The sequence below is a fragment of the Rhinatrema bivittatum genome, chromosome 4 (genome assembly GCF_901001135.1).
Source record: "Rhinatrema bivittatum chromosome 4, aRhiBiv1.1, whole genome shotgun sequence".
NCBI classification, from domain to species: domain Eukaryota; kingdom Metazoa; phylum Chordata; class Amphibia; order Gymnophiona; family Rhinatrematidae; genus Rhinatrema; species Rhinatrema bivittatum.
Genome location: NC_042618.1, coordinates 39,994,737 through 40,007,476, shown reverse-complemented (window position 1 = coordinate 40,007,476; position 12,740 = coordinate 39,994,737). Strand labels below are relative to the sequence as shown.

The following is a 12,740-nucleotide window of genomic DNA, read 5'->3' as shown; positions in this document are numbered from 1 at the left end:
CTGAGATGCCAGTTAAGTCTGTCATTCACTGCTATACATTCTAATTCTCCCATCTTACTTCTTAGACTTCTGGCATTAGCATACAAACATTTCAAAGTGTGTTTTTTGTTTGTATTTTCATTCTGCTTTTTAATTGATAGGGATAAGTTAGAATTTTTTAGCTCAGGTGAGTTTTTAGTTACAGGCACTTGGACTATTTTTCTATTATTGGAACCTCACTGTTGGGATGCCCTAATTCTAATGCATCATTAGTATCCTTTGAAGATACCTCTCTCCGAACCATGCACTGCTGAGCGACTAAATAATATTCCCAGATGGTTAACTTTGCCCCAATACTTTTTAAAAAAGACAATGTCCCAAGTTTGCGCGTACCGGCCAGCTGCTGGCGTGCGTTTCCCTGGGACAGTGGCTAATGGCCGTTGTCCACGCCCCCTGCCCACCCCTTTTTCAGGGCTCAGCACTCGTGTGCGTATCGAGCTTTACGTGCGTGACCGGGCCCTTTTGAAAATGCGTGCGGTACGTGCAAGGCCCTGCCAGACATGTAAAGCCTGATTTTTGTGATCATGGGCCTTTTAAAATCCAACCTTTAGTCTCTTGCAGGATCCTTTTCCTGTTGGAATCTATGCCATCCTGGATATAAAGCACTACCTCATCCACCAAGTTGCTCCTCCCTATCATTGCGATATAATTTGTGCCCAGATATAGCACTGTCCCATTGGTTTTCCTCCTTCCACTATGTCTTTGAGATGCCAGTTAAGTCTGTCATCATTCACTGCTATACACTCTAACGTTCCCATCTTAGTTCTTAGACTTCTGGCATTAGGATACAGACATTTCAGTGTGTTTTTTGCTATATTAACGTTCTGCTTTTCAGTTAATAGGGATAATTTGGAATCTTTTAGTTCAGACAATTCTTTACTTCTAGGCACATGTACTACATTTCTTATTATTGGAACCTCTCTATTAGTATGCCCTAACTCTAATGCGTCATTAGTATCCTTCGAAAATACTTCCCTCTGAACCATGCACTGCTGAGCGATTGTCTGCTTTCCCCTTTGTTCTAGTTTAAAAGCTGCTCTATCTTCTTTTAAAGGTTAGCACCAGCAGCCTGGTTCCACCCTGGTTAAGGTGGAGCCCACCCCTTCGGAAAAGACTCCCCCCTTCCCCAAAAGGTCCCCCAATTCCTTACAAAACTGAATTCCTCTTCCTTGTACCATCGTCTCTTCCATGCGTTGAAACTCAGGAACACTGCCTGCCTCTGTGGACCTGCACCTGGAACTGGGAGCATTTCAGAGAATGCTACCCTTGAAGTTCTGGTTTTCAGCTTTCTATCTAAGAACCTAAATTTGGCTTCCAGAACCTCCCTCCCACATGTTCTTATGTGATTGGTGCCCACATGTACCACGACAGCCAGCTCCTCCCCAGCACTGTCTAAAATCTTATTTAGGTGCCGCATGAGGTCCCCCATCTTTGCACCAGGTAGGCATGTTACCAGGTGATCCTCATGCCCACCAGTCACCCAGCTATCTACATTCCTAATAATTGAATCGCCAATTATGATGGCCAACCTAACCCTTCCCTCCTGGGCAGTAACCCTAGGAGAGACATCCTCTATATGCGAGGACAATACATCACCCGGTGAGCAGGTGAAATGTGCTAGAATTACCCACATAGGTTAAATAATACATTACCACTTGTGTTCAGTAGAGAGACAAGATTAATAAAGAACTTGCTTTGGTGACACAGTGGCCTGCCTGAGTGTAGCCAGTCTGGAAAGTAATAACATGCATGCCTAAGTCACAGATGCATAATTCTCCACAGGGTAAGTGATGAAAAAGATGCTCGTGGTTACCTTCAGGCTTTGGCTTCTAAGATGACTGAAGAACTGGAATCTTTGAGAAGCTCCAGTCTGGGATCGAGGACACTGGTAGGTTATTTTCAACCACTTTAAGATTATTTCCAACTACCTCTTTTAAAGTATGTGATCAGTTGGGTTCAATGAAATGAGGATTTTGTTTATATTGAAAGTGAAGAAAAATTACTCAACTGTTGTAATGGTTATGTCTTGTTCCTTTGCAAAATATTTGACTGCATTGGGGGGGTATCCTTTCTTAAAGGGAAGGAACCAAAAATGGGGAATTTTTCCATTACTGTCCAGTGGTTGACCTTTTTGTTTAGCTGAGATACCACTTTGCTTTGCATTTTAACTGCTGTTTTTTGAAGAAGTAGAGTTTGATGCTACTTCACACATTCGTAACTCTGCCTGCCTGAAGCTTTGTATCATTGTAAAACTTATTTGTGTACCTGGGCCCTTCTATGCAAGAATAGTGAACAAAGTCAAGTCAGCACAGGAATGAAGTTTAGGAAGCAAAGGAGTTACAAAATAAAATAGATAATCATTTTCCAAAGACCCTGTGTACTGAAATTGAAATTTTCTTCTGCTGCTAAGAGGAGCCAGTCAGATTCAGTGTATGTGAGGTCATTTGTGATTATATTTCTGAACATGGCTAGAGATTCACAAGAATTATTGGATAGCAACCAAAATAATTTAAGTGTAAATCTGAAGCATTACAGAAAACATATTATTCCTTGTCATGTTTTCTTTTGACGAACTTACACAGGTACTTTTTAGAGTGAATAGTATGGTAACACATTTCTTTGAAAATCAGCAGATCAGAGTCACACAAGTGAACCTCGTGACTGTACTCTGTGCCAAATGGATATAAATCTTCCAGAGCTATCTGGAAAGGCAAAACAATTTCACTACGTATGTGCAATAGGTCCTGTACTGCAGTGGCCCCACAGCTTCTCTCTGTATCTTTGTATCCACTGAAATCGGATGCATCTTCCGAAAACTGCAACCTCCACCTTCTGAAGAAAATGTCTTCCTTTTTTGGCATGTAAGTTTATTTTTTCTTTAACAATCCTACTGAGCTGGCTTGCAGTTTTTTCTTTGACATGGCCACTGCCAGAAGAATGACCTGTTGAATTTTTCATCTTTTATGGCAAGGAAAATTTCTTTGATTTTACTCTTCATTTTTCTCGCCATGATGGAGAAGCAAGCCATTAACTTCGAGCTCCAGTGTCATCTACAAAAACAAAATGCCTTTTGCTGATCACCCGTGAGAGTATATCTCTTTCTCAAAAGCTTTTCCACCTAGTTAGTATATCTAATTTTAGCAATTCTATCAAAGCTTTGGCGGCCTAGTTTATTCATCCTAATTTAGTAATTTTTTCATCCCTCTTTGCTACTATTTACTCGGTTCTTTTGTTTTTTGCCTTTTTTTTTTTTTACTATACTTTCTGATTTTACAACCTTTGTTTTATTTCATTTTTGTCATTCCCTGTATGTACCCGGATCAGTCCAGACACCTGGGTTTTGCCTCCACACCAGCAGATCGAGACAGAGCAAGATTTGACTGGCTCAGCCACATATAACAGGGTGCCACCCACAACCTCTCAGTCTTACTCTATCTCCAGCAGATGGTGTAGGTGCAAAAGCCACTGCCTCTGGGATCCCCAGGGAAAAAAGTTTCTTCTGTGGTGGTTGTAAGTTAGTCAGGATTCTGAATTAAAAAAAAAAAAGAAAGAAAGAAGAAGACAGTCCCTCGTTGTGGGAGCCTCCCAGGGGGGTAGAAGGTTCTGAGGGGACCATCCCCCCCTGGTCGAAGCCGCTGCTAAGGGTCAAGGACCCGGCATCTCTGGTTAGCAGCATCGGGGGTGACACCAGGGAAGCCCAGTTCACTCACCGCCACTGGAGCAGGAGTCCAGTACCAGGGACAGCGATGGCAAGTACAGAAAAAAGTTTTATTTTGGTTTTCTACACGCCAACTCTCCGCTGCTTGGCTCGATTTCTTTCGCTGTACTTTTTGCTTTTAATTTTCAGGGGTCAGCCGGCGGAGGGTGCAGATGCCGCAAGGGTCGGCGTGTCGCACGTGCGGCTCGGCGCGCGCTTATCGCGCGATGGAATTTGTTCAAATTTCAAATAGCATGCCGGGCGGTGAGGGGCCGTCTGAGTCCGGTCGGGGGGGGCCGGTCTCGGGCGCCGCGTTCGCCTCCGTGCAAGGGCCAGAATGCCGTGGGCAGTGCAGAGGCGTTTCTGCTCAGTGCGGGAACAGCGGCCATTTTAGAATCTTTTTGTCTTTTTGGGAGTCCACGCGGGCGGCTTTGGGGGATGGCCCAATGCCTCCCGCGCTTTCTCCACAGCAACGGCCGTCCCGGGGGGGGGCGCCCTCGGGGGGGGGGGGGCTGCCTCTCTTTTACCAGAGGATAGCCTGGAGGAGGCATCCTCTTCGGACTCATCTTTTTCATCGGACTTTGTGCTTTTGCTGCAAAACGTCCTGAAGCACAAAGTCCTGAAAAAGAAGGCAGGAAAGAAGTTGGCTCCTGGGGTACTAGGGCTGCAGCCAAAGTCCCAGAAGAGGCGGACTAGGGATAGGTCCCAGAGGGGCTCGGACCTGCCAAAAGATAAGCGACCATTATGGTCAGTCCCTCAGGACACGAACACGGAGTCCAAGTCTCAGGATGAGACTGATCTGCTCACAAGACCCCTGGGGGGGGGCCGATGAGGCGGATGGAGAGGTGCCGGCTCAGCCTGGCACCTCTCCATCCGCCCCAGCGGTGGAAGGTGACGACCCGAAAGTGATTCGGCTGTTTAAAAAGGATGATCTGGTTCCGCTCATTCCGGCCATACTTCAGGAGCTCGGCTTGGAGGTTCCACCAGGGAGTCCCGGCCGGGGGCCAAAATGGACCCGGTTTTGTTGGACCTCAGTGGTCCGGTTGCCTTTCCATTCCATTATTCGGCGACGGACATACTGTTCTGGGAATGGGACACTCCTGAATTCGGTCTGAAGGTGAGTAAGGCCATGGATAAACTATATCCGCTTCCAGAGGACGCACTGGAGCTTCTCAGCCTCCCTAGAGTGGATGCAGCGGTGTCTGCCATGACAAAGAGGTCGATTCCAGTCACGGGGGCGACAGCCCTCAAGGACTTACAGGATAGGAAACTGGAGCTCCAACTTAAGAAGGTTTTTGAGGTCTCGGCTCTGGGAGTCCGCTCAGCGATATGTAGTAATTTTGCCCTGAGGGCGGGCCTGCGCTGGGCACAGCAGCTCCAGGCCAATGAGGATCTCTCAGAAGAAGAAGCTGCTCAGGCAACTCGATTGGAGGCGGTGATCGCTTACAGCACGGATGCCTTTTATGACCTTTTGCGCACGTCGGCCAGATCTATGGTGTCTGTGGTTTCCACGTGCCGTCCACTTTGGCTTCGGAATTGGGCGGCAGATGGTTCTTCTAAGGCCCACCTTGGCTCCCTTCCATTCAAGGGGAAGTTGTTGTTTGGCAAACAGTTGGATGATCTGATGCAATCTCTCGGAGAAAACAAGGCTTTTAAGTTGCCTGAGCACAGGCCTAGGCCTTGGAGCTCTTTTTCCAATAGGACCCAGTTCCGGGGGAACAGGAAGTCTCATCCAGCGAGGTCTTCGGGATCGTCGTACCGTCCAAGCTCATCACGGCAGCCATCGTGGCCTCAGTCCTTTCGTGGCAGACGATTTGGGAAGCAAAGTGGTCCTCCATCGGGGACGGGGGCTAAGACTTCCCAATGAAAATCGTTTGGTCCATTCCTCACGGCAGGTTCCTCTCCTGGTGCCAAACATGGGGGCCAGGCTGTTGCTCTTTGTCGAGGAATGGACCAAGATAACGTCGGACCAGTGGGTCCTCACCGTGATAAGTCAAGGTTACGCTTTAGATTTTGTACAGATTCCTACAGACAAGTTTCTCGTCTCACCTTGCGAGTACCGAGAAAAGCGAAGGGCAGTGCAGGACACTCTACAGCGCCTAGAGGACTTGGGAGCAATCACCTCCGTGCCTCCCGGGCAACAATGCAAGGGTCGATATTCCATTTACTTCATAGTACCCAAGAAGGAGGGAACATTCAGACCAATATTGGACTTGAAGAGTCAACAAGTGTCTACGGATTCCGTGCTCAGTTCGGCCAGGCGAATTCCTGGCCTCTCTGGATCTCACAGAAGCGTATCTTCACATAGGCGTATCTTCACATAGGCATTCAGCCGTTTTATCAGAGGTTTCTCAGGTTCTGCATTCTGGGCAGGCACTATCAATTCAGAGCTCTCCCTTTCGGCCTCGCTACCGCCCCTCGCACGTTCACCAAGGTGTAATGGTGGTGGTGGCGGCCCAACTCCAGAGAGAGGGGTTCCTGGTGCATCACTACTTGGACGATTGGTTGATTCAGGTGAAGTCCGAGCTGCAGTGTCGGAAGGCGGTCACCAGGGTCCTACAGCTCTTGCATTCTCTCGGATGGGTGGTCAATCTTGCCATAAGTCGTTTGACTCCCTACTCAGTCCTTGGAGTTTCTGGGAGCGCTGTTCAACACAAGGCAGGGCAAAGTGTTTCTGTCCAAGGCGAGAGTGGTCAAGCTACAGTGTCAAGTGAGAGGTGCTTATTGTCCCTACAGATGCCTCGAGTGAGGGATTATCTGCAGGTCTTGGGCTCCATGGCGTCCACGCTAGCTTTGGTGCCCTGGGCTTTCGCTCATCTACGTCCTTTGCAATTAGCATTGCTGTCCCGCTGGAAGCCGGTGTCAGAACAATTCTATCTGCCGCTTCCGCTCACGGACCAGGCGAGAACCAGTCTCCACTGGTGGCTGGTGTCAGATCATTTGACGACTGGAGTGTCTCTGGTTATGCCCGACTGGACGGTGGTCACAATGGACGCCAGTCTCTCCGGATGGGGAGCCGTCTGTCTTGGACGTTCGGTGCAGGGGCAGTGGTCAAGAGCACAATCTCAGTGGTCCATCAATCGCTTGGAGACCAGGGCGGTGGCTCTGGCACTGCAATCCTTCCACTGATTTGGGGGAAGGCGGTCAGAGTATTGTCGGACAGTGCAACTACCGTGGCGTACATCAATTGCCAGGGCGGGACAAGGAGTCAGCTAGTGGCGATGGAGGCGCGACGCTTGATGTGCTAGGCAGAGCAGAATCTCAGCAACATTGCGGCGTCTCACATCGCCAGGTTAGATAATGTTCATTCGGATTTCCTCAGTCGGCATTATCTAGATCCTGGAGAATGGGAGCTAGCGGAGGAAGCGTTTCAACTCATCTGCGAAAGGTGGGGCACGCCTCACATGGACCTGATGGCCACTTTTCAGAACGCAAAAGCTCCGCGATTTTACAGCCGACGGAGAGAGAGAGGGGCCGAAGGGGTCGATGCGCTAGTGCTTCCATGGCCCACAAACGTGTTACTGTTCGTGTTCCCTCCCTGGCCCTTGATCGGCAAGGTGCTTCGATGCATAGAACTGCATCCGGACGTGATCTTGGTGGTGCCAGAATGGCCGTGGCATCTGTGGTTCGCGGATCTCCTCCACTTGGCGGTCGAGCCACCCCTTCGCTTTCGGGAGTCCACGGCTCTTCTTCATCAAGGCCCCGTTTGGAGGCAGCGGATCACTTCTGTCTCGCGGCATGGCTTTTGAAAGGCAACGCTTGAAGAATAAAGGGTATTCTGATGCGGTGGTAGCCACGTTGTTAAGGTCTAGGAAACAGTCTACGTCAGCCTACGTTCGGGTCTGGTCGGTGTTTGAGGATTGGTGTAGAGATCACAGTGTGGATCCTATGAGAGCTCCGATGTCCTAGCCTTTCTTCAGGCTGGTCTCTCTAAAGGGCTTTCTTGTAGTACCCTTCGGGTCCAGGTGGCGGCGTTTGGTTGTCTTAGAGGTAAGGTACACGGGGTGTCTTTGGCTGTACATCCAGATGTCGCTCGTTTTCTTTGGGGGGGCTAAGCATTTATGTCCTCCATTGCGCCACCCTTGTCCGTCCTGGAACCTCAATTGGGTGCTTTCGGCCTTATGTTCGTCGCCTTTTGAGCCTATCAAGTGGGCGACGCTAAAGGATCTTACGCTAAAAGTGGTGTTCCTCTTCGTGATTACTTAGACTAGGTGAGTATCGGAATTGCAAACTCTATCGTGTAGGGAGCCGTTCTTACGGATCTCTGATTCAGGGGTCTCTTTGCGGACGGTCCCTTCCTTTCTGCCTAAGGTGGTGTTGGCTTTTTACTTGAATCAGTCGATTGAGCTTCCCTCCTTTCCTGAAGGGGAGCGGGCGGATCCTAGGGCGAGAGATTTACGGAAACTGGAGGTTCGCAGGGCCTTACTTCGGTATCTTGAGGTTACGAATCCCTTCCGCGTTTCTGACCATCTATTTGTCTTGTGTACTGGTTCCAAGAGGGGAGGTGAGGCTTCCAAAACCACGATCGCTCGCTGGCTCAAGGAGGCCATTGGTTCTGCATACTTGCTGCGGGAGCAGCCTGTCCCCGTGGGCCTTCGGGCTCATTCTACGTGGTCTCAGGCCGCTCCTTGGTGGAATCTTCGCAAGTGTCGCCTCAGGAAATTTGTAGGGCGGCTACTTGGAAGCCATTGCATACTTTTGCAAGACATTACCGCTTAGATGTTGAAGTCGCAGCTTCGGGTGGTTTTGGTGAGGGAGTACTCCGAGCGGGACTCTCTGGTTCCCACCCTCGGTAAATTGGCTCTGGTACATCCCAGGTGTCTGGTGTGATCCGGGTACATACAGGGAAAGGAAAATTAGTTTCTTACCTGATAATTTTCGATCCTGTAGTACCATGGATCAGTCCAGGGACCCGCCCGTGTCTGTGTGTGTACTCTGAAATAACGGAGAGTCCGCTCGTGGATTCATTTCCTTGCTATTTGTTGTTTTATTGTTCACTCCTTTGGTTCTGGGAGTTTTGTTCCAGTTGGGGTTTGAACTTGGCCTTGTTTGGGTTCAACATAGTTAGGTAGTCTGGTTGGTTGTTCCATTCTGCTTTGACATTACGTAAGACTGAGAGGCTGTCGGTGGCACCCTGTTATATGTGGCTGGGCCAGTCAAATCTTGCTCTGTCTCCATCTGCTGGTGCGGAGGCAAAACCCAGGTGTCTGGACTGATCCGTGGTACTACAGGAACGAAAATTATCAGGTAAGAAACTCATTTTCCTTTATTGAGGGTTTCTTTTAATTATAGTATATTTTAGTTGTCAGTGTTGGCATTATGAATTTTTATTGTAAATTGCTCTGTTTTATAAATGTAATTAAATGTGATTAATCAAGAAACTGAATAAATATAAACCTACAGATATCTAGGACTAGACCATGATAATTCCAGTTGTGACATCTGTGCAAAGATGGCATCCAGAGCAAATTGGGCCAGAAAGGATAAACGCTGAGCCTTCCTTGCTGGTGACCTAAAGTCCAGCTCTTCGAAGCTGGCATTGAAGCCTTGACATGAGTACCATAGAGCTGCACTGATCTCTGCTGGCTAGACAGTTCTGAAGTGCCCTCAATCTTTTTGGCTTCTCAGCCTGAGGGGGAGAGGCACAAGAGCTGAGAGAAATTCAGCTCCCTCTGCACAAGCTGAGACCTGAAGCATTTGAACAAGGAACAGGAAGAGAGTTGGCACCCAGCCTTGAGCAGAGGCTTTATATTATTAATGTCTGACTTTGCATGGCTCAAAAAGCCAAGAGATACAAGAGAGTCTGCACCATCTGAAGCAGCCATGTCTAAAGGTGAGCTTTGTCTCCCAACAATAATTGTTGTTTAGAGGTCTGGTTTGGAGCCTTCAACAACTTTGAGAAACATGGAAAACATCCACTATCCTTCTAGACCAACTCTATTGCTGTCATCAACATGCTTAGTGGTATTTGTTCCCTTTTTTGATTGAAGGCATCCCTTAGCGATGAAGTTGAACCAAACCCTCCTACTTTGCTTTCATCATTGTTCTTCCTACAGTTAAAGTTAATATATGAAAATGAGAAGAACTGTGGGAACTACTGCACATGTGCAGTGAAAGGCCTGTGCCTTTCCAGAAAGCTCCAGAAGATTCATATCTGGTACCAAGCAGAGTCCCATGACCTACTTGTGTGATTGGCCAAATGCTATTTTCAAAGATCACTACAGGTAAGCAACTTCTCTCTCTGATGGCTGCATAGCAGCTGTTCAGCAGTTTGTGTGTGTTTCATTTTGGAGCACAAGAATTTGGTGGTATAAGTTTATTGCTGTTCTAAAAAAAATAAACTATGACTTTGGGGTAAGTAATGAGAGAAAATTAAAAAAAAAATAGTTCATGACTTAATATGTAAAGGTGTGTTGTGTAATTAATTTGTACATACTTTCCAAATTCTAATAATACAGACTGTGCTCTGATTGTTGCCCTAGCTTCCACCTGTAGACATCTCTTTGAATCGGGGCATGGTCCCTTACAGTTCTGATAGGCTGGTGAGTTATGTGAGTAAACCCTGGTGAAAGCAGCCAAATCATCGTATAATCAGAAACTATGTTTTGCTAATTACCTTAAGTGATATAATAATTGACTCCTGATTTAGTGGTGGCGGCGGTGGCAAATCAGAATGAAATTCATGAGGGTCCTTGCTATTGTGAATGCTGAAATCTGGAAACGTTCCATGTTACACAGACACCACAAAATGAATAAATTCATGTTACGAGAAGCAGAGATTCACTCCTGCATGACCTACAGTATAAAAAATGAAAATAAGCTTACATCAACACAAAACTAGTTGACTGGAAAATGGAGGTGTGGTAAAGTCAAAACTGGCAGGTTCATCCTTTATCTTATTACCATTTTTGTACCTGCGTTTACAACTTTCTGAGTAACATATAACACAGAGCCTAACCTGGAAATGGAGAACTTACAGGCTCTAAATAAAATCATACTGTCTATGTAAGAACAGATTTGTTCCCAGATTTTACTAAAATGTGGAGCTAGTGTTTAACATAACATGATTTATTAGGAATTGACTGTTTTCATTTTAATCACATTTAAAATGTAGGTCCTGAATAGCTTAATATGATTTAATGTGGTTTGGACCTCCATTTTAATATTTGAAATATGTTTTTCCATTATTTTTACTGCTCATTGCTTTTCCACACCAAATTTGTATTTATTATGACCATGGTGTGGTGTAAGGCAGATAGTCAAACAGAATAGTATAAACAGTCATTCAGTATGTTACTATCTCTCTTAGCTGTATTGGAACTGGAGAAAACTAGAACCTTAGGTTGTGCATAAGAATGATTGAAAAACTTACAACTGTTTCAAGAGTACAAAGGCCCCTTTTCTCAGATGTGAAAATTCCATCATTCCTTCCTTTCTTCCCTTCTTTGAAGGCACCTCTTAATTATTTACATTACAGAACATAAGAAATTGCCATGCTGGGTCAGACCAAGGGTCCATCAAGTCCAGCTTCCTGTTTCCAACGGAGGCCAATCCAGGTCACAAGAACCTGGCAATTACCCAAACACTAAGAAGATCCCATGCTACTGATGCAATTAATAGCAGTGGCTATTCCCTAAGTAAACTTGATTAATAGCAGTTAATGGACTTCTCCTCCAAGAACTTATCCAAACTTTTTTGAACCCAGCTACACTAACTGTACTAACCAAATCCTCTGGCAACAAATTCCAGAGCTTTATTGTACGTTGAGTTAAAAAGAATTTTCTCCGGTTAGTCTTAAATGTGCTATTTGCTAACTTCATGGAATGCCCCCTAGTCCTTCTATTATTCGAAAGTGTAAATAACAGATTCACATCTACTCGTTCAAGACCTCTGTCATATCCCCCTCAGCCGTCTCTTCTCCAAGCTGAACAGCCCTAACCTCTTCAGCCTTTCCTCATAGGGGAGCTGTTCCATCCCCTTTATCATTTTGGTTGCCCTTCTCTGTACCTTCTCCATCGCAACTATATCTTTTTTGAGATGCAGCGACCAGAATTGTACACAGAATTCAAGGTGCAGTCTCACCATGGAGCGATATAGAGGCATTATGACATTTTCCGTTTTATTAACCATTCCCTTCCTAATAATTCCTAACATTGTTTGCTTTTTTGACTGCTGCAGCACACTGAGCCGATGATTTTAAAGTATTATCCACGATGATGCCTAGATCTTTTTCCTGGGTGGTAGTTCCTAATATGGAACCTAACATAGTGTAAATACAGCAAGGGTTATTTTTCCCTATATGCAACACCTTGCACTTGTTCACATTAAATTTCATCTGCCATTTGGATGCCCAATCATCCAGTCTTGCAAGGTCCTCCTGTAATGTATCACAATCTGCTTGTGATTTAACTACTCTGAATAATTTTGTATCATCCGCAAATTTGATAACCTCACTCGTTGTATTCCTTTCCAGATCATTTTTATATATATTGAAAAGCACCGGTCCAAATACAGATCCCTGAGGCACTCCACTTTTTACCCTTTTCCCCTGAGAAAATTTTCCATGTAATCCTACTCTCTGTTTCCTGTCTTTTAACCAGTTTGTAATCCACGAAAGGACATCGCCTCCTATCCCATGACTTTTTATTTATTTAAGAATTTTTCTATACCGATATTAGTAGAAAAATCATAGCGGTTTACAGCGGAACTAAAGAAAGGAAAATTATAATGAACAGGGGAAAGGAGGGGAGACTTTTTAGTTTCTTAGAAGCCTCTCATGAGGGACTTTGTCAAACGCCTTCTGAAAATCCAAATACACTACATCTACTGGTTCACCTTTACGTTTATTAACCCCTTCAAAAAAATGAAGCAGATTTATTAGGCAAGGCTTCCCTTGAGTAAATCCATGTTGACTGTGTTCCATTAAACCATGTCTTTCTATATGCTTTACGATTTTGATCTTGAGAATAGTTTCCACTATTTTTCCCGGCATTTTTCTTTTTAT

General features: G+C 45.9%; 1 protein-coding gene across 1 annotated transcript in view; it reads left to right on the top strand.

Moving 5' to 3' along the window:
• The window catches only part of CDC42BPB (CDC42 binding protein kinase beta), a 412,316-nt gene that overhangs the window by 283,930 nt on the left and 115,646 nt on the right, over window positions 1–12,740 (top strand). The window contains exon 19 of the mRNA XM_029597996.1: window positions 1,822–1,927. Coding sequence (XP_029453856.1) covers window positions 1,822–1,927 — 106 coding nt within the window. The remainder of the gene's footprint in view (window positions 1–1,821; window positions 1,928–12,740) is intronic.